The sequence below is a fragment of the Olea europaea genome, chromosome 4 (assembly GCF_002742605.1).
Source record: "Olea europaea var. sylvestris chromosome 4, O_europaea_v1, whole genome shotgun sequence".
Taxonomy (NCBI): domain Eukaryota; kingdom Viridiplantae; phylum Streptophyta; class Magnoliopsida; order Lamiales; family Oleaceae; genus Olea; species Olea europaea.
The window spans coordinates 18,809,986-18,831,426 of record NC_036240.1 but is presented as its reverse complement, the minus strand read 5'-3'; the positions used below and the strand labels follow the sequence as shown (position 1 = coordinate 18,831,426).

The 21,441-nt window shown below is 37.8% G+C and overlaps 1 protein-coding gene across 1 annotated transcript; it reads left to right on the top strand.

The window, feature by feature from the left end:
• The first annotated feature begins 926 nt into the window (after nucleotides 1–926).
• LOC111393905 (probable disease resistance protein At5g66900) lies at nucleotides 927–19,875 on the top strand. The gene is made up of 6 exons (XM_023019679.1): nucleotides 927–1,482; nucleotides 1,570–1,743; nucleotides 2,173–2,576; nucleotides 2,838–3,199; nucleotides 18,314–18,528; nucleotides 18,632–19,875. Exons 1-6 carry the CDS (start codon nucleotides 1,014–1,016, stop codon nucleotides 19,474–19,476), a joined length of 2,469 nt encoding a protein of 822 aa, XP_022875447.1. The 5' UTR covers nucleotides 927–1,013; the 3' UTR covers nucleotides 19,477–19,875.
• The last annotated feature ends 1,566 nt before the right edge of the window (nucleotides 19,876–21,441 follow it).

Sequence of the window (21,441 nt, the reverse complement as noted above, 5' to 3'; positions counted from 1 at the left end):
ACAAACATATCTTTATGGGGAGATGTAGTATACGTATGTTTGATTTTCCTTTTCTATTTACTAATACCATGTTCAAGCCTCATTCTTTAAAACTCATTTTCCTAAACTCATTTTCAATCAAATATTATTCCAATAAAATAATTTTACCATTAAATCTAAAAAAAAAAAAATCTTACTTTTTAATCATACATTTTTCAAAAAATACTTTTACAAAATTTATTCTAAAAAATTGGGGCTCGAAACAATTATATATGTTTGAATGATATAAACTAAGATCCGTTTGATTGTAAAAATGGAATTTTGGTGAAAAGAAAACGAATTCCAAGAAATTGAATTATTTAGAAATTATTTTCCTGTAAATTGTAAATTATTGTATTTGATTGGTATAATTTTTCGTGTGAAAATTGTTGAAATAAAAGTATTTTTTGGCGTTCATTTGGCTTTGTTTTATATGAAAATTGTCAATTAAAATGAAATATTTTTTTTACAATAATTTTTAGAATTTGTTTTCACTTAAAAAAAATGGAAAAAAAAGAAGAAAAATCTCTACAATAACGGAAAAGTTGGAATTCGGCTTATATGACAAGAACGTGGGAATTTGAATTCTAGGAAAAATTTTAAACATCAAACACCCTTAAAAATGAAAGTTGGAATTCTAATTCCAATTCCATTTTCCATGGAATTGACCTCCTATCAAACACACTCTAAAAGTAATTTTATATTTGTCTCGTATCTTTAATAAGCAAAATGTAAAAATACAAAATTTTGACTAATTATTTACCCCTCATACCAAAGTATGCTAATAAAATTCAACCACACATTTGAGGACGCGCAAGTCACTCATTTTTCAAATCTAAAAGTAATTTTGATCCGCTTTTAAGCATAGGCAAACATGGTATAATAATAAAACGAAGAATGTATGAAATTTCCCGTTCTGTCTCTCTCTTTGATCGGCATTTCCTTCCTTTAAATTCATGTAAAAGGTTTCAATTAAGTCTTCCTTCAACTAACCAATGGAGGATTTACTCGGAGGGCCTGCTATAGGGGTAGCTTTTGATCTTCTAATGAAAGCTGTTTTAGACGTAGCCTTGACAGTAGCAAGTTTCAGGTCCGAGCTGAACCACTTGAAATCAACTCTGATTTCAATCAAGCCATTTATCGAGGACATAGAGGAGCTGAACAGACTGCTAAACTGCCGACAAGGAGCGGAGACGCTCAATAATCTGTTGACAAAAGGTGAAATGCTCGTTCGCAAGTGCTTGAAAATCAATCGGTGGAATCTATACCAGAAGTATCGGTACGCGAAGAAATTGGAAGAATTTGAAAGCTCGTTGTTGTGGTTTTTTCAGATAAATGTGCAGGCTGAGTTGTCTAGAGATGGCAAAAGTGTCTCTCTGGGAGTAAAAGTTCTCGAGGAGAAAATGGATGAAATAATTTCTATCAAAGATAATTATCGTAGTGTTAACTCAAATGGGTTTTCAGGTACTATTCTCCATCCTAAATTGTACTTAGTTTGTGAGTACGAATAAACTTACACTGTGGTTTGATATACAAAAAATGGATTTTCAGGTAGGTGTGGTGTGCCGGCAGTTCCAGATTTTGTGGTCGGATTAGACGTGCAGCTTCAGGAACTGAAGTCGATGCTGCTAAGGGATGGTGTGCAAATTGTCGTGCTTTCCGCTCCTGGTGGCTGTGGCAAGACTACACTTGCAAAATTGCTGTGTAATGATGATGGGATTAAAGGTATTAGTGAGTCTATTGTTCAGGATTTTTTTTATTTTGTTTCTTTTTCTTTTTGTAATTGGCATTTTCTCGAATACTTGCAATCTGCTTAATTGAAAAGAGTGGTCTACTAAGAGGTTTGCTGCTTCTTGTGAAGTGCTCATTAGTCTTTATTAGAACAAGAAATGCAAGATTGTTTGAAAAAGAACCAAAACGAACCAGTCCTATATTTGCAGAAAGAATCAAAATTGTTTAGGTTAATTTTGAGAACAGTTTATACTCGTTCTATTCGGGCTAACTCCATTGAACTACTCTTGCTCGTATTTGAATAATGCATCAATGGGAAAGGTGTACATAATTGTTGCTGTATCACATACAGAATATTTCACCTCGAACTTCTGCAAAACTTCCCATTTTGATCTTATCTTGATTATCTCATGTCTTGCTTAGGTATATATGGGAATAATATCTTCTTTCAGACAGTCTCTAGATCACCTAACCTCCAGCTAATAGTACAAAAAGTGTTTCAGAGTAACAAAAGCCAGCGGGTGCCTATCTTTCAAAGTGATGAAGATGCTATACACCAACTAGAACAGTTTTTCCGGTGGGAAATAGGACCAGCTCCCATACTATTAGTCCTGGACGATATATGGTCACGGTCCGAATCAATCATTGAGCAGTTCCTTCTTCCAATAAGTGGATATAAAATTTTGGTTACATCAAGATTTGTTTTTCCACAATTTGAATGGACTTACAAATTAAATATGTTGAATCATCAAGATGCAATGACTCTGTTTCATCATTTTGCCTTTAAAGATGGGATCTGCACCGTGCAAAAAAATCTTGCAGAAGAGGTAAAAGTATTATATCTACTGATGCATGCATAGTCTTCAGATACATCAATATTGAATTTAGTTCATTTTTATGTGGCTCAAATCATGTTATAGTGCATTTTACTCTTCCGGGAACATTAAGCTCCACCTAGAGTGATGATTTTTCATATCAAAACTCATTTGATTAAGGTTAAGACGTAAAACATTTTTGAACAGATTTTGTAGAAATTATTTACTCCTCTCTAATCATTAACTAATGTTGCTCATGGAATCTCATGGCAGGTGGTCAGAGGTTGCTCAGGATCTCCATTGGCCCTTACAGTTGTTGGCAGGTCACTATATAGGCAGCCTGAAGTGAAGTGGGTTAGTACAGTTCAAAATTGGTCCCAAGGGCAATCCATTTATGACACCAATATGGTTTTTCTTAGTCGTCTCAAAACCAGCTTAGATGCCTTGGATGAAATGGCAATCCTCAAGAATTGTTTCTTGGATCTTGGTTTATTTCCTGAAGATCAAAGGATCCCTGCTGCAGCTCTTATGGATATTTGGGTGGAACTGTACAACCTAGATGAAGGCGGCATGTATACCCTTATCTATCTCCATGAACTCTCAAACAGAAATCTGGTCAATCTTACTCTTGTGAGGTTTGTACATTTCTTTTCATCTTTAGAGAAGTCACATTTGGAGAGATGATGTTCATCTGTACATTTTGAAAAGTCACCTAGAACGCTTAGATATACTAGAAAGTTCGGCTACCGCAATACGGTATCAAGTTCAAAATTTATGCATTACCAAGTTTACGTTCTAAATTTCACTTTAACCAATTTGACCTTACGTGCGGAATTAATCTAACTAAAGCAACAAGTCACTTTAATTAGTTGTCTAGGTGATTAATCATAAAATTCAATTAATCTATGTTGGAATGTCACAGTTTGTATATTGTGGAAAGCGGTAAATAACAATCAATATGATAACGGAGAAACTCCAACGTGGGTAAAATTTCGGGACCAAGCCAGTTACCTCCATTATACCAATACAGCAAATGCAAGTTATACCAAACTCCATACCCAATCAGACCTGTTGTTCCAGTCTCACGATTTACTGCTGTAGATACTTTTAGCCTCCTACTAGACTTTTCGATCTACCTTCTGTAGCCCAATCTACTGTCCACTATAACCTCTTTGTCCTTAGCTGATAGTATCACCAAGTGAAACACCAAGAACCGTCCGTTCTTGTGCCTGTAACTGCGCCTCAATCTACCTCTCTCAATCCTCTAATGAGAGACTCCCTTCCTCAATAGATTAGGAAGCAAGGTGTTTTGGATTATGTAGATTCGATGTTTTTCCCCAAAACAATGGTGGCCAGATCACAAGATTGATGTAGATGTAATCACCAATTAATTGCACCTTGGATCTCTTTAAAGATGTTATGAATATATTTGGCAATGAAAGAATAATGTAGCAACCTCTCAAAATTCGTGCTAGGGATTGGATATTTATATTTGAAAGTGTCTAGTCGGTATGGACCGAGTAAAACACTTCAAAAATGTGAACTAGGGGTTTTGCCTCATAGGAATGTCGCTCGAGCGAGATACCAGTGAGAATCGAGCGACAGTAAGCAGTCGTCAGTATTTTCATCATAACTTTTTCTCCCGATATCCGATTGAGGTGATTCAACTTGCATTGGAAAGCTACCTCAAGGAGCTACAATTCTTCTAGAAATAGTCTTGTCCAAATTCCAATGTTTTCTATGAGAAAAATGCGTTGCAGTTTAAGACTGAAAATCCGGAACATAATTTGTGCGGCTCTTTGATATCCTTTAAACTTTCAATTGCATTCCAATAATCTTATGTGATCTTCTTGGACATCTTGCACTCCTTCAAAGACTTGAACACTAATGTACTTCATCTATACAAAATTTCACCCTAAGCCCTTGACTTTTACAAGAATGTTCAATTGAGTCCCTGACTGTTACAAACATACAATTATGCCCGTTTTGTCTACAGAATTGCCAATCACACTTTTAAACCTAACACATTTGATTATCGTCAGTACAAACAAAAAGTGAATGTATTTATGCAAAAGTGGATGTCACACCTATTGAGAGCAAATGCTAAGAATGAAGTCAATCTGAAAGTGGCATAAAATTATCCAGGTTAAATGCTACTATGACACACTAAAAATGCAACCCAAATCAAATAGCCCAAAGAGTGAAGTCCAATTGGGGAATCCAGGATAAAGGTCCAAACAGGATTATTGATGAATGCGGTGGAAGCCCACGAACACGGTAACATTATCGCCCAAGCTTGCAAGACACCCAGAATTTGAGCGAATGGAGTACCTTACGGTCGCCCAAAGCAATGAACCCGTTTTCGTCCAAACCTTCGAATCGCCCAGGATCTTAGCAAGCATAAAACATTATGGTTATCCAGAATAGCAGTTATTGAGTGATCTTATCACATTCCACGATTCAAGGAGCCCAATTGAAGGCGGTTGAACGACAAAGAGTAATGGCAACAGTTAGAGACGGCAGTTCCACGACAAGTTAGTCACCATAAAGAAAGTGGGTAGTTATACAGCAATCAAGCAGTTTCCAAGCGGTTTGCCACGAAGAAATCATCAAGGGAATATAAAAGGAAGAGAAGACATGAAGAAGAGGACGCCCGAATCAAACACTCTCAAACAGAGAATATGTAATTTTAATTTCTTAACTTAGATTTAAACACTTCTTTTAGTACTCGTGTGCTTGCGCCTTTTGGAGGCATTTTGCTTATTTTCAATTGTAAATCATCGCCAATAAAATATCCCTTTTTGAGACTTTGTCTCAAGAGGTCTGTTCCTTACACAATCGTGTGATCCCTTTTTTAATTGTTAGCGACTACCCGCGCGAAACAATTTGGCACGCCCAGTGGGACATTGGTGTTTGGTGTTGAGGATACAAAAAGTGAAACAATATGCCTCACAAATCTGATAAGGAAGCAGCAAGTCAAGGAAGAGTCCAGTCTGTGATCGAGCGATATGAGGAGCAGCAAAGCTCTCCACGAACAGAGGGACAGAGTCAGAGCAGTCACAGTCGTTACGAACCAATGACAGAGTTGAGTCCTCGAACCATGCGTGCATTGCTTGGAGAACTCACACAGGATGTCGTTGAACAGGTAAATCTACGAAATATTCATAATATAGAAAGATTACCCAGAATGGGAATGCACATTTTGACAACATAGCCAAACAACTGAATACATTAAATGAAATAATGAATAAGTTAGTAAGCCAAATTTGTCAGTCAGTTGTGCTTATTGCATCACTTTCAAATTAGGACAATCGTGGGACATAATTCCCCAGTCCTAAGTTCAAATTAGGGGATAGAACCACCTTTTGTTCCACCTACTTCAAACCAGGGAGATGGTGTAATGCCAAATCAGAATAGTGGTAATGGTACATCTAACTTGGGGGGTAACTTAAATAGAAGAGACAATGCCCTAAATAATAGACAGAATACCCCATGTGTCAATGATGGAATAAATATTCAGGCTAATGGCAACAATGACCCAAATCATGGCAACTTTGTTGCCAACCAAAGACCAAACATCAGGCCTCAGGCAAATCAACCGATCAACCAACTTGTAGGAATTCCATATGACCTCAACGTCATGTTGAGAAATCAAATTATGGAAATAGTACAGGAGCAAATGGCTTTTGGGGTACGTCCTGTCATTAGGCCGACTTACACAAAGCCATACCCTGATTGGGTAGACCAAGCATATCCATAGCCTAGAGGGTATAAAGTGCCAAAATTCTCATTATTTACCGATTTAGGAGAGGTGTCTACTCTAGAACACATAGGGTGATTCACACTGCAAAGTGGTAAAGTAACCGACTACCATAAAATGAGGTTGTTCCCTAGTTCATTAATAGGAGTAGCTTTCTCTTGGTTCATCAATTTGTCAGCGAATTCTGTTCAAACATGACAACAATTGGAGCAATTGTTCCATGCTCAGTTTTATAAGACTGGGTCTGACGTTACTTTGGCCGATTTGCCGAATCTACGTCAAATGCTAAACGAATGGGCAGAAGGTTTCCTTCAAAGGTTCAAGACAGCAAGAAGTAAATGTTTTGTACCTTTGCCCGAAAAAGAGTTTGTCAAAATCGCTCAAAGTTTTCTAAGCTTTGATTTGAAAAAGAAATTCCAAGACGGGGAATTTTCTGATCTTTTTCAATTGAGCGCAAACGTGATTAGGGATGAACGATTAATAAGAAAAGAAGAGTAAATGAAAAATTCTAACAAGGGGACTTATTATAGAGACCCAAATTTTGATGTTCATACCATTAATGACGAGTATTACGATCAAATCGAAATGTGTTTGGCTGAATTAATCAAAGGAGACGCGTATACTTGTCCTATAATGGCTAAGCCTAGATCGTCGGGCAAGGATGAGCCTATAAAAGATGAAAACAAAAAGGCTAGAACATTCTCGTTCAATCTAACCAAAGCTGACCTTATATTTGATAAACTATATAATGATAAGCAGATAAAGCTGAGTGATAAACATAAGTTGCTAAATCCTGAACAAATCAAGGGTAAAAAATATTGTAAGTGGCATAATGCATGGTCGCATTTGATTAACAACTATTTGATTTTTTGCCATGTGTTACAGGACGTCATTGAATCAGGACGAATTACGTTCGAGGATAAGAAGAAGATGACAGTGGATGAAAACCCTTTTTCCACAGCCATTTGGGGTGAACATGGTGACGACTGGTTTCAAAAACAAGTTGTCAAAATTCAAGTTGGTTATCGATGACGGAGAAGAGGACCATGGGCCACACCCCAGTGTCTTTGAACGTATCAAAAGGAAGGAGCCTAAAAAAGATGAAGACGTCCTATGTGCAAGATGTAAAAGAGAAGTGAGTGCAAATACAGAGAAACCAGAGATATGACAGCATCACCATCGCCCTAGTTTTTTCCCAAACGCTCAGCTTGGTAGAGGGCGAGGTACATCATTCTATAGAGGACCGCCTTTTGAAAGGCAGTTCAGGTCAATAAATAATGGGAGAACATTCAGGCCGCAACCTCGCCAACCAAATGTATGGCATTCGTTTCGGTATAATGCAAGAAGGGTGATACCCTTCAACGAGATGATTAGAACCCAACAAAGGCATTTTCAACGGAATTATGGGCGAATGATGAGGCAACAACAGGGAGTGCCACATCCTAAGGCACCTAAACTACTTGAGGTGACCAATCAAAATGTTCTCGAAGACAGTGAGGAGACTGGTACAAGTGAATCGATGGAAGAATTGTCAAAGAGTTCTTCTGGGAGATCGAAATTTGAGCGAGGCAGAAGGGATGGAGAAGATCCAGATCAGCCCTTTATTATTCAGTTCAGTACATTACCTCCTGTCATGGCTAATAACTATTTACTAGCCAATGAGTTCAAGAACAAAGAGAAAGAAGAAGAAGAGAGGGAGGATAACGAGGAAGAAGCATGTGTGCTGGAATGTGAAGAAGGCCAAACTTCTAGAAGGGCCTACAATGGTGAAGAGGATGATGGTATGACGGACATCGAAGAGGAAATTGATCTGGAAGCAGAAAGAAGAAAGAGAGGAGTATCACACAATGCTCTGTTGAAACAACTACATCGAGAGGGAGTTCGTGAAGTGGACTTGTTAGGGGAACCATCTGGCCGTTCTTTCGATTATTACGTGCTGTACGGGACGCCTAAGAGGAAAAAGAGAGTACCTCACTCTAAAAAGTGTGAATCGCCTCCAAGAATAATGTCTCCTCCCACAGGTTGGATAATCGAAGAGGAATTATTAGAAAATAATAAAAAGGAAATTCAGGAAGCAGAAGCTCAGTGCGACATACTGCACGTTGACTTATCACAAAAGGATAATTCTACAGAGAACAAGCAGGAAGTGGAAATAGACGCTGTCGAAAAGGTTATTTTTAATAGACCAGCCATGAAATTAACTAAACACTTGAGACCATTGTACGTTAAAGTTTTAGTTAACGGTATACCTGTGGCGAAAGTACTTATCGATAATGGAACAGCTATAAACATCATTCAATTTAGGATGATGAGGAAATTTACAAAGACAGAAAGTGTTGTGATTCCAACAGAAGTCATCCTTACAAGTTTCAATGGAGGAGCAATTTCAGCGAAAGGGGTTATGCCATTGGACATAACTGTGGGGACAACTACTAGGACCACAGTCTTCTTCGTGATAAATGGTCCTACTAGTTACAATGTGTTATTAGGGAGGGATTGGATACACGGAAGTCGTTGCATACCCTCATCGCTCCATCAATGCCTGATTTTCTGGAATGACAAGGGTGAAGTAGAAGTGATGCAGGCAGATCATAGACCTTTTGTCGCAGAAACAAACTCAGTGGAAAGGTTCATGTATGAAGGAAATTACGGATCTGTCAGAGTAGTCCAAAATGGAGAAGAAACTCAAATTGTCGCATAGAGCGAAGAGCCGTTTTCAGTAGATGCACTCACTTAAATGTTTAGTCAAATGAGGCCAAACATAGTGGCCCTAGAAGAGCCAGTAATTGGCAAAAAAGTAATCAAGGAGTTTTAAATGAATTGTAAACAACAAAGGCAGATGGCTGATATTCAGGCCTTCAAAGTTAAAGTAATGGCTTTCAATGAAGAATGTAAAGACAAGACGAAAGAAGAAGCAACCTTGAAAGCATTGGGAGACAAATTTGCAGTGTTCGAGTTGGAACAAAGTATTGGCTGAGAAGTCAACAAGGTGGATTGTTTTGAAGAAGAAGTGCCTATAAGGGAAATGGACGATGAAGTAATAAGGATCACCAAGCCTGGATACGCTCAAGCACAAGACCCTCTGATTAAAGTGAATATTGACAATGAAGGGGAAGATCGCCCAACATTCGTCAGCCAGATGCTCGATCAAGAGGTTAGTGATAAATTAATCGCTTTACTAAAGGAATATAATGATTGTTTTGCTTGGGAATATGAACATATGCCCGGTTTAAATAGAAATTTGATGGAACATAGATTGCCAACCAAGTCAAATTTTAAACCTCATAAACAACCTCCTAGGCGCTTTGCTTCTAATGTACTTCCTGAAATTAAGAAAGAAATAGAGCGATTATTAAAAGTAGGCTTTATCAGAACAGCCAGATATGTTGAGTGGTTGTCCAATATCGTGCCAGTACTAAAAAAGAATGGTAAATTAAGGATGTGCATAGACTTTAGGAACCTAAACATAGCAACACCCAAAGATGAATATCCAATGCCTATAGTAAATTCTTTAGTAGACTTGACTGTCGGACACGTAATATATTCCTTCATGGATGGGTATTCAGGATACAATCAAATTTATATAGCTAAGGAAGATATACACAAAACTGCCTTTAGGTGCATTGGATCTCTAGGATGTTTTGAATGGGTAGTTCGGCCTGAAAAATGCAGGAGCGACTTATCAAAGGGTAATGAACTTGATTTTTCATGATATGATGGGCAAGTTTGTTGAGGTGTATTTAGATGTTATAGTGGTCAAATTCATTAAAGAAGAGGACCATTTTGAACAATTGAGATGTTCATTTGAGCGAATGAAGCAATATAAACTAAAATTGAATCCCTTGAAATGTGCATTTGGCGTTAATGCAGGAAACTTTCTTGATTTTTTAGTACACAAAAGGGGGATTGAACTTGATAAAAATAAAGCGAAGGCCATTTTAGAGGTCAAACCACCTAGCAATAAAAAAGAATTGTAAAGGTTCCTAGGTCAAGTAGATTTTTTAAGACGCTTTATTTCTAACTGTGCAAGGCGAATTAAAACTTTTTCGCTACTTTTAAAACTGAAAAATTAGGACGAATTCGTCTAGAAAGAAGAGCATCAAAAGACTTTTGAAAGCCTAAAGGCTTATTTATCAAGTCCACCAGTGTTGGTGTCACCAATCCAAGGATGGGCAATGAAAGTGTATATATCGGCTGAACAAGAATCAATAGCTGGAATGATCGTGCAAGAAGACCAATTTGGTGAAAAAAGAGTGATTTACTACTTGAGTAGACGGTTAACAAAATGTGAATGTAATTCCTCTGCCATTGAAAAATTATGTCTTGCATTGTATTTCACGTGTACGAAATTAAGGGCTTATTTACGGCCCGTAACCGTTTATTTGATTTCTAGAGTAAATTTGGTTATGTATATATTCTCTCGCCCTATTTTACACGAAAGGGTAGGCCTTTGGACGTTAGCATTATCAGAATTCGAAATACTAACAAAATGTGAATGTAATTCCTCTGCCATTGAAAAATTATGTCTTGCATTGTATTTCACGTGTACGAAATTAAGGGCTTATTTACGGCCCGTAACCGTTTATTTGATTTCTAGAGTAAATTTGGTTATGTATATATTCTCTCGCCCTATTTTACACGAAAGGGTAGGCCTTTGGACGTTAGCATTATCAGAATTCGAAATACAATACATACCCCAAAAGGCAATCAAAAATCAGGTTTTGGCTAATTTTCTAGCCGATCATCCATGCCTTGACATGCCTGAGGAAATTGAATTAGAAATCAATTCATTCGAATTAAAAACTTGGGTTTTATATTTCGACGGGTCGAAAACCTCTAAAAGTGCAGGAGTAGGAATAGCATTGATAAATCCTTTAGGGATTTGTTACAAGTTCGCATTCACTTTGGATAGGATGTGTACCAACAATCAAGCCGAATATGAAGCCTTAATCGTGGATTTAGAATTAATGATAGATATGGAAGTAAAGAATGTGATCGTTAGAGGCGATTCTCAATTGGTAATTCACCAATTGATCGGTGATTTTAAGTGTCAAAGTGATTCCATTATAAGTCAATATGAAATCGTCCAAGAATTGTTGAAAGAATTCGACCAAATAGAACTTTAATGTATTAATAAGATATATAACGATATAGCAAATGAGTTGGCCCAAATGGCCTCAGGGTATTCAAAGGCTTTAAATTGAAAATCTACTTATGAATATGGAATAATATTGCCCGTAGTCCAAAGAAGGGCGAGAAGGATTGAAATTCATTACATACAAGATGGAGATGCAATAGATTGAAGGGCAGAGATTAAAAAGTTCCTTAAAAAACCTAATAAAGGAGGTAGTAGAAAAATGAAGTTGCGTTTGCTAAACTATACATTGATAAATGAAGAGTTATTTAAGAAACGCTCTGATGGTATATTACTAAAATGGTGTAAGTTTGCAAGAAGCCAGAACAATCATGGCTGAAGTACATGAAGGGATATGTGGAGCTCATCAAGCTGGCCAAAAGATGAGATGGTTAATTATTAGGAATTGATATTTTTGGCCCAAGATGGGAGAATCATGTGTTCAATATGCGAAGAGTTGTCTAACATGCCAAAAGCATGGTCCAATACAAAGAGCGCCAGCAAGAGAGATGGCACCCATTATCAAACCCTGGCCTTTCAAGGGTTGGGCGATAGACCTGATAGGGAAGATTTATCCCCCATCGTCCAAGCAACATACCTTTGTTATAGTGGCAACTGATTTTTTCACTAAATGGGTAGAAGCGATACCTTTAAAGGAGATCGCCCAAAAGAGTGTCATAGAATTTATCCGTGATCATATTATTTATAGATTTGGGATTGCACAAACTTTGATGGTAGGTCACGGAACTTCTTTAAATGGAGATCAAGTGAATAAATTCTTGAGCGAGTTTGAAATTAAATTAATGAACTCCACACCATATTACGCTCAATCTAACGGACAAGCAGAATCTTCTAATAAGATTCTAAAAATATCATAAGGAAAATGATAGATGAAAATGTCAGAAATTGACACGAATGTCTAAACAAGGCCTTATGGGCTTATAGGACGTCGCCTCGGTCAAGTACCAAAGTTACTCCTTTCCAACTTTCTTATGGACAGGAGACCATTTTGCCTATGGAAATCAATGTGCGATCAATCAGAGTGTGTTTGCAACATAAGTTAAGTGATGGTGAGTATACCGAATCATTAATTCAAAACTTATTGGAGTTGGACGAATTAAAGTTGGACGTCCTAGATAGATTGTAAGTTCAAAAACGAAGGATGGCTAAGTTTTATAATAAAAAAGTTATAGTCAAGTCATTTAGCCTGGACGAATTGGTTTGGAAAACAATACTCCCTTTGGATAGCAAGGATCCAAAGTATGGCAAGTCGTCGCCCAATTGGGAAGGGACATATAAAGTAAATAGTGTGTTGCCTAATGGAGCCTATCATTTAGAAGATTTAGATGGCACCAAGCACATGAGGTTCATTAATGGCAAATATTTAAAAAAAATATGTTCATTCCTTATGGGAGAATGAACAAATAAAAGAGTAATCAAATTGCATTGAACGATCGTAGATAAATAAGGCCAGAACGAAATACGTTCAAATAAATTCCTTTATTATCAAATATTCATTACAAATTGTGAGATACAAAATACTAAATGCTCTATAAGTTACAATTGAGAGCAAACTAATTTCTCGGTCGATCGCCAAGCAAGAGGATGAACCGGCCTTGGTCGCCGTCCTGATCGCACTGCTGCAAGGGCAGGCAGAGAAGTCGAGAAGCACTCTCAACAAGCAAAAAGGAAGAAAAGCACCCTCAAATCGCCTGCCTAATCGCATTGCTGCAATAACGGGCAAGGAGATTGAGAAGCACTCTCAACAAGCAAAGTGGCTTGAAAAGTATCCTCAAAAATTGTCTTCCATCATTAAACTCCTTATAAAGAACATGGAGACGATGGGAAGAACTTCGCTGGCCAAAGAATATTTTGTACATCTCCCATGCCAAAGGTGACATCAAAACAGATAGCAAAATGGACGGATCAAATGATCCATTTCTATGGAAAATGAAAATTTTGGATCAATTGTTGAGATGCCAAACGATGGCAGCAAATTAGTTTTTGAAGAAAAGAATGGAAATGAAAATAATAAGTGCGAAATACACACGCATTTATAGAGGCGTGAAGGTGAAAAGACAGAATATGAATGGCCACATTCGTGCCTAATAACTGAAATCAAATGGCCCAAAGTCTTGGGAAAAGAGACAGAAATACCAAGGAAGAATGTACATGAATATTAGCATAAAGCAATTAAATGCTTGGGAGGTTGACGATTAAGGACAACGTCAATAAATACGCAAGTAGACAAATTAGTCGTTCATTAATGACGATAACTGCTGTTACATTTAAAATTAACAATGGCAATTAGTGTGAAGTTACAAAAGGAAAGTTAAGGCATTGGATGTCTTAATTACAATTCACCCCAGGCCGAACGAATTCTTTCCCTCAGTCTCCCCCAATCTTCGCTCTGTTGAGAAGAAGCGACATTTAATTTAGCTATAAAATCGTCATCAACCTCCAGCTTTTTGTACTGCTCAACCAAAGACTTGGTTCGTTCAATTCCTTAGGAAGCATTACGCTTTTTAGCAGACATTCTCGCACTACAGTCGTCCATTTTTGCTTGAAGCTCCTTCATCTCTGCAGCCAAACTTGTCATCAAAGAGTCTTCAATCATAACATCGGAAGAGATTTTTTCAATTCGTCCTCGGCTTTGTTAATCTCTAGAAGCAAAGACTCTCTTTCAGATGCAACACGAAGATATTGAGTACTCCTGGCCTTAAGTTCAACATTTTTGGCTAGCAAGGAGAGGATGTCAGAGTGAACAACCTTCAACGTCGCTTTAAAGTCAGCAGAAACATTGAGCGACGGAAGTGTAAGTGCTTGCGCCAATTTCGCACTCAATAACTCAAGTTTATCCTTATGTTTAGTAGCACTAGCCTGGCCGATATCCATGTAAATAAAAGATACATACTCAAGTACCGACTGCTTGAGAAACTTCATATTTTTCTCTGAAGAAGCAGAAGGATGACTGATTGAAGTAGGGTGAGACGTCTTGACTTGCCCTCAGGAAGTAAACAAGTTTTGGATGGAACGCACAATGTCATCAGCACCCTGCAAAAAAAATGCCAACATTGAGGACTTTCACTACAATAAACGAAGCGAAAATGAAAGTGAAGCAAAAGGTTACCTCATCAGCAATCTTGGGAAGTTCAGGCATATCACCAGTTGGCTCCACCACCTGTGGGGACTTCCCCTTATTTGGGCGAGAAGACTCTGCCACAACGGGTAGGCCCATGGGAGCCTCTGCATAATTCAAGAAGCAACGAATCAAAACCAGTAGCACAAGCAAAGGTAAAACATCAAAATATGTATTACTTTCTGGTTCGACGTTTGGGGGGTCGGCGCCCTGGGAAGAAGGTGGCCCTTCTACTGGTTGTGATGAAGGTTCCGGGACTAAGGGTTTCTCTTTAAGTATAATCCCTTCATCGGCTGATTTGAATGAAGCAGCTTCAGCAGAAGATGATGGAGCAGGAGCTGCCAAAACCAAAACCTTCGAAGGAGAGGCTGAACTTTTCCGAGAAATTCAGGTAAACCATTAGTACATAGAAAAGTATGTTTGTGAATAAACAAATTCAATTACCTTTCTCCTAAGGATGAGAGGAGCGTCATCATAATCATCATTATCATCCTGCAAAATGGGAGATGCTGAAGCTGGCCGTTTGCGGCTTAAGGCACCTTTAGCTGCAATAGCCTTGGCAGGTAGAGAAGCAGATGGATGGATATAATGTTTAGCGTGAGCAGGGGAGAAAGGATTCCTAATGGACACAGGGGTGATCAAAATAGGAGAAGTAGAGGGAGTGCCTGGCTGGTCCAGTAAATGGAAGGCACGATTAGCATCAATTGTAAACAATCGGCGTTTTACTGATAGCCAAAGCTGTTCAAAAAGAGGATGGACGACACAGTTAGAATTGAAAGGGGCTAATAAAAATTTGCTCGTCAAAAGAATGTTGCGAGCATCTATAGCTTGTGCCTCTGCCTTATTAATAGTGTGAAAATGGTCTGTCAAATTTTTGGAGTAGCAAGGAGGAACAGGCCAAGTTTGGCCAAAACCAAGTTGGCAAGCAAAAAATTGGGGAGCATATATTTCAACTCCAGCTTTGGCATTGGTTCCAGTTAAAATATCGTGGAACAATTCCCTCCCAATCAAAAACTGAACCCAAACAAGCAAAGAGGCACTCGCACTGTCTAGGGTAGATGGAGGTTGCACATAATCTGGAGTCAAGTGAGCAGGAAAAGGAAAGAAGGAATGAATCGAATTTAAGGTATAAAAGAATGAAAAAATATCCCTACTGGACATATTTACAGGGTTCAACGGATCAATGGCTAGCTCATAGTAGCTAGCAGAACGAAGGGAAATGGATGGAGCACCAAGTGGTGGAAAGTATGCTCTCAACCACAGTTGAGTGAACCAAAGGGGCCCACTGCCAGTGGGAGATGCACCATTCTTCAGTTGAAATTGAAGGGAAGCCATGCCTCTATAAAGGGCAGTTAAAAAGAAGGAACATAAGTTCAAAGGCCTACCACGCGTCAATTCATGCGCTATGGGTAAGTAGTTCATAAAAGGTTTCATACTTGGCACGCAGAAAATATATATTTACAGAGCCAAATCTGAAGAAATGCCACACGCTCAGCATGGTAAAGTTCAGCGCTTGAGTGATTATAAAAGTCTTGCAGGCTTGAATAGGACTCAGTAAGTTTCTTGTCAAATTTCGGGGCAACACTGGAAATCAAGATACCAGGAAAGATGGTATCGCCCAAAAGCGGAAGGTTTACTAGGGCTCCAACGTCCCTTAAAGTAATAGACATCGGACCAAGAGGGAAAACGTAAGTGTTATATTCAGAAGACCAAAAACTCAAAGCAATAGGAAACAGCACTGGGTCGAAAATTGGGGGTTGAAGAGTGATTTCTAATAAGTCTGAAATCCTAGCACGATCAAAAATCGCCTTGGTAGGGCCATGATTCACAAGACGTGCATGTCATCTACGAAAAATAACATCAGCTTTGGGCCAAGTGCGAATACCTTTTTCGTGAATCGGCCTCAATGACAGAGAGTTCAGGAACGGAGGACCTTGAGTGCAAGGGAATAGCTGGCCCACCGCCACTTGTCCAACGGCTTCGACATTATTGAATGATGGACCCAGATAGAATTCATTGAGGTCAGTATTAGCTTGTGCAAGGAAGTTTGGATTTACATACGGCCTAGTAAGGATTTTTTGGAAATCTTCGAAACTAAAAGAATCATCAGATTGAGTTTGTGAAGTCGCCATTGGGAACAAAGTACAGTTTTGTTAAGGTTTACCTGAGAAACATAATAGAGAAGCAAGAAGATGAACAGTAAAATAACGAGGAGGAAGCACGAAATATAGAGACGTGGTTTAATGGTGCGATAAAATGGCGCGTCTTTTGGGTTTATAAGGATTTGTAACGTTGCACCTTTTCAGGCTGTAGAGGGAAATAATGATTGAAATTTTTGAAAATTTCAAATATTGCTGGAAAATACAAAGTGAATATGGCAAAGATTAATAATTGGTATTAATTCTGTCATATTGGGGGGTAATTGTTGACACACTAAAAGTGCAGCCCAAATCAAATAGCCCAAAAAGTGAAGCCTAATTGGGGAATCCAGGATAAAGGTCCAAACAGAATTATTGATGAATGCAGTGGAAGTCCACGAATACGATAACATCATCGCCTAAACTTGCGAGACGCCCAGAATCTGAGCGAATGAAGTACCTTATGGTCGCCCAGAGCGATGACCCCGTTCTCTCCCAAACTTTCGAATCGCCCAGGATCTTAGCAAGCATAAAACATTATGGTTATCCAGAATAGCAGTTATTGAAGCAGTTATTGAGTGATCTTATCACATTCCACGATTTAAGGAGCCCAGTTGAAGGCGGTTGAACGACAAAGAATAATGGCAACAGTTAGAGACTGCAGTTTCACGACAAGTTAGCCACCATAAAGAAAGTGGGTAATTATACAGCAATCAAACAGTTTCCCAGCGGTTTGTCACGAAAAAATCATCAAGGAAATATAAAAGGAAGAGAAGACATGGAGAAAAGGACGCCCGAATCAAACACTCTCAAACAGAGAATATGTAATTTTAATTTCTTAGCTTAGATTTAAACACTTCTTTTAGTACTCGTGTGCTTGTGCCTTTTGGAGACATTCTGTTTATTTTCAATTGTAAATTATCGCCAATAAAACACCCCTTTTTGAGATTTCGTCTCAAGAGGTCTGTTCCTTCCACAATCGTCTGATCCCTTTTTTAATTGTTAGCGACTACCCGTGCGAAACAGTTACAATAACAAAAGAATTGCGAGAAGAATGTGAACTGAACTTAGATAATGTGGCTGCAAGGCTAACTACATAACCTTTATGGACTTCGTTTGATCCATGTTTTGCCCTCTCATCCCTACCCTCTTGAGTGTAGAAAAAGGAACTATGGCAAAAATAGAGGGTTTAGTGTTCAAGTGAATTTGCTTCTAGGTAGTGAGTGATAAATATGTGAATTATCCAGCAGAGCACAAGTGTTTCAGCGATATTGCTTCTCTGTGTAATATCTGTTGTAACAATATAATGATATTACTTCCTAGTTCATATTGTCGTATGGGATATTCTTTTTCACTCCAAGGGACATTGCTGAAGGTCAAATATTTGTGCGGATATACATAAAAGGGCATATCGTAGAATTTCGGATGCTACAGAAACTACAGATCCTTATATTAATACCATTGTTTTTGCATATGTTCAAATGCAAATAATTATATTTCCAGTTATTGAATAACATTGTTCTCTAGGTTTCTTTAACAAAATTTCCGGTGATCAACTTATTTCATTCTGGTTTGCAGAAAAGATGATCAGGATGCCGTTGACTACTGCCAAGATCATTTTGTAATGCAACATGATCTTCTGAGGGAGTTGGCTATCCACCAAAGTAGACAAGGTTCCATAGAAAGGAGAGAGCGACTCATCGTGGAAATATATGGGAATGCCTCCTCCCCTGAATGGCTAACTGATCAAAAGCAGCAACCCATGAATGCCCACATTTTGTCCATCTCTACAGGTTAGTAATCTTTCTTATTTTCCCTTTTCAATTATAGATATGGTATGTTGTCATCCTCTTCCCATGCTTTCTTGGTAGATAATTTTACCCTCTATTTTTGCAGATGATGCATTCTGTTCTAACTGGTCTAATGTGCAACTACCTGATGTTAAGGTTTTAATACTGAACTTTCAGACCAAAATCTATACCTTACCCGCATTTATGGAAAGAATGAGCCGTCTGACAGTTCTATTAGTAACAAATTATGGTTTTACCCGAGCACACCTAGATAACTTTCCACTTCCTAGTCAGCTTGTCAATCTAAAGAGACTTAGGTTTGAGAATATTTCCATCCCCTCTATTGCTACTTCCATACTGCAGCTAAAAAATTTGCAGAAAATATCCATGGTCACGTGTGAGATTGGGAAGGCATTCGAAGTATCCACAATTTCAATCTCCTATACATGGCCAATTCTCAATGAGATCAATATTGAGTACTGTGACGACCTAGTTGAAATGCCAGCATGGTTCTGTAGCCTTATCCATCTTAAGAAGATCGACTTGAGATACTGCCAAGAGTTGGTTACTCTTCCTACAGAACTTGAAAATTTGACAAATTTAGAAGTGCTGAGTCTTCAGTCTTGTACAAAACTTCTAGAGTTGCCGGAATCAATTTCTGGACTCCGTAGACTGATGTATGTTGATTTGTCGGATTGTGTTGAAATGGACCACTTGCCCGAACAGCTAGGTGACTTATGTGGACTGCGAACAATACGCATGGTGGGTTGCACAGCATTATCTGAGCTGCCGCCTTCAGTAATGTATCTTGTGCAGTTAGAACGTGTGATATGTGACGAGGAAACAGCCTATTTATGGGAAGTCGTCAAGGAGGATTATCTAGATAGGTTGGAGATTAATGTGGTTAAAGAAGATAAAAACCTGAACTGGCTTCATAAGATTCCTCCTTGAAAATCTTTGTGAGCACACAGGAGATTACTCGTCTCTCAAGCTCAACACCAAATCTCACACGGTCCTCTGTCGGGGAAGGTAAAGTACTTATTCTTGAAAACTTTTGAGCAACAGCCTGCCAATCTGCATAATAGTTCAATTGATAATTGATTAACTCAAAACTATAATTTAAGAAATTGTAGAATGAGTCTTGCTAGCTCTATACCAAAAAATTACGCTTTTCATGTCATTTATCCAAAAGACAAGATGTATAAAGTATTCATGGCTCTAATAATGTTGCTGAGTTTCTCATGTCAATCAAATGAAACTATGGTGTTGGCAATCAGTGTAAATCCTCACAAAGCACTCAAGATTGTGGAAACTTACTTGAAGTGAAAATTACCCAAGATTAAGATTAAATATGTTGAATCACTTGCCTTATTTGCTTGATCTCGTTGGTCCAAAGCTCAATCAAATTGAAGGAGTTCTTTGGCCACAACCCAAATGCCCTTTTATTTTTTATTTTTTTCCAATTTATTGAATGCCCCAAAAATGCAATTTATTGACTTTTCAATATTCCACCATTTCTGCATGCGAATTTCACGTGTTTTTCTTGTTGAGAGATAGATTAAATTGTTGGGAATCTATTTAACATGTACAACGAAAAATTAAAACAATTTTCGATTCTAACCAAGATTCATCTTTGTGTTGAGATAGAAATTGTGATAAAAGTCGTACCTTTTTCTAGATTTGCAAACCCTTTTGCTTTTTCTTTGTTCCAGTAATCTTGATTCGTCATTAATAGCTGTCCAATTGTCCAGCCTACAACGGTGATTCACATAGAGAACAAGATTGGAGAATTAGTGTTTTCTTCTTGTGCTAACAAAAGTAATGAATTCTCTACAGATTTTGAAAACTCTAGTCATATTTATATAAGCCCAAACAAGTTTGGCCTGACCCGATCCAATATTTAATTAACCCATTTAATTAAATTCGGTCCGTAAATTAATTAATCAAATTAATTAATTTAGGCCTATAAATAAGCAACCCAATAAATTAATTTATCCAGCGCTTGTTAAATTAATTAATTGACGAATTACAATCTTCCAGTTCTTCTTTTGTGTGCGATCCATCAGGTTTTCGATCCCGATGCCTAACGACGTGAAATATTATTTTGTTTAATCAAAATTGATAAATTAAAACACCCTTTTAATTTATCACCAATTCACACTCGCCGTCCAAGATTGACATCTAGCAATGTGTCAAAATAATATATGTGACGGGAAATCTCACATGGTATGACAAAATCAAATTCGTTCGTTTACCGTGAAACTATAATCCCTTCGTCAATATGATTAAATCAATCACGTGATATAGAAATGTGTCAATCTCAATTATCAATCATATCTTTCACTCTACTATTAAGTTAATATAAGTCGAAAACTCCTTTTTCAACTTAGAATACACCTTGGCCAAGTATCGACTTAATTGAATGAAATACAGATCATAATCTCTTACAATCTAAGAGTGACGAATCATCTATTGGTCATTCACAACCTTCATACGATTCTTGACATATCCAAACGATGCTGTATTAGCGACCCTTGGCAGAACAACATTCAACACCGTCAAAGCATAAATGTCCTCATATAAGACACTATGACGACTTCAAGTCAAAGGATCAATTCCACTATCGAACATTAGAGATTAACCACTGACATTTAGATAGTTATTCATGTGAAATCTCTCGACGGGTCTCCTATGTTTTGTTCTATAACAAAACATCCACGTGTTCATTCAAGTATCACCACACTTTAACTTATGAGATTTGCTACTTACTTCAAAAATAAGAAATGTCACACATGATGGTTTATCCGTAATAACGATATCTGTATCTCATTATTATTTACGACCACGGACGATTTAAGATTCAATGATATGTAATTTGTATCTCATAATCACAATTTTTTGTGATTAACAAATTAC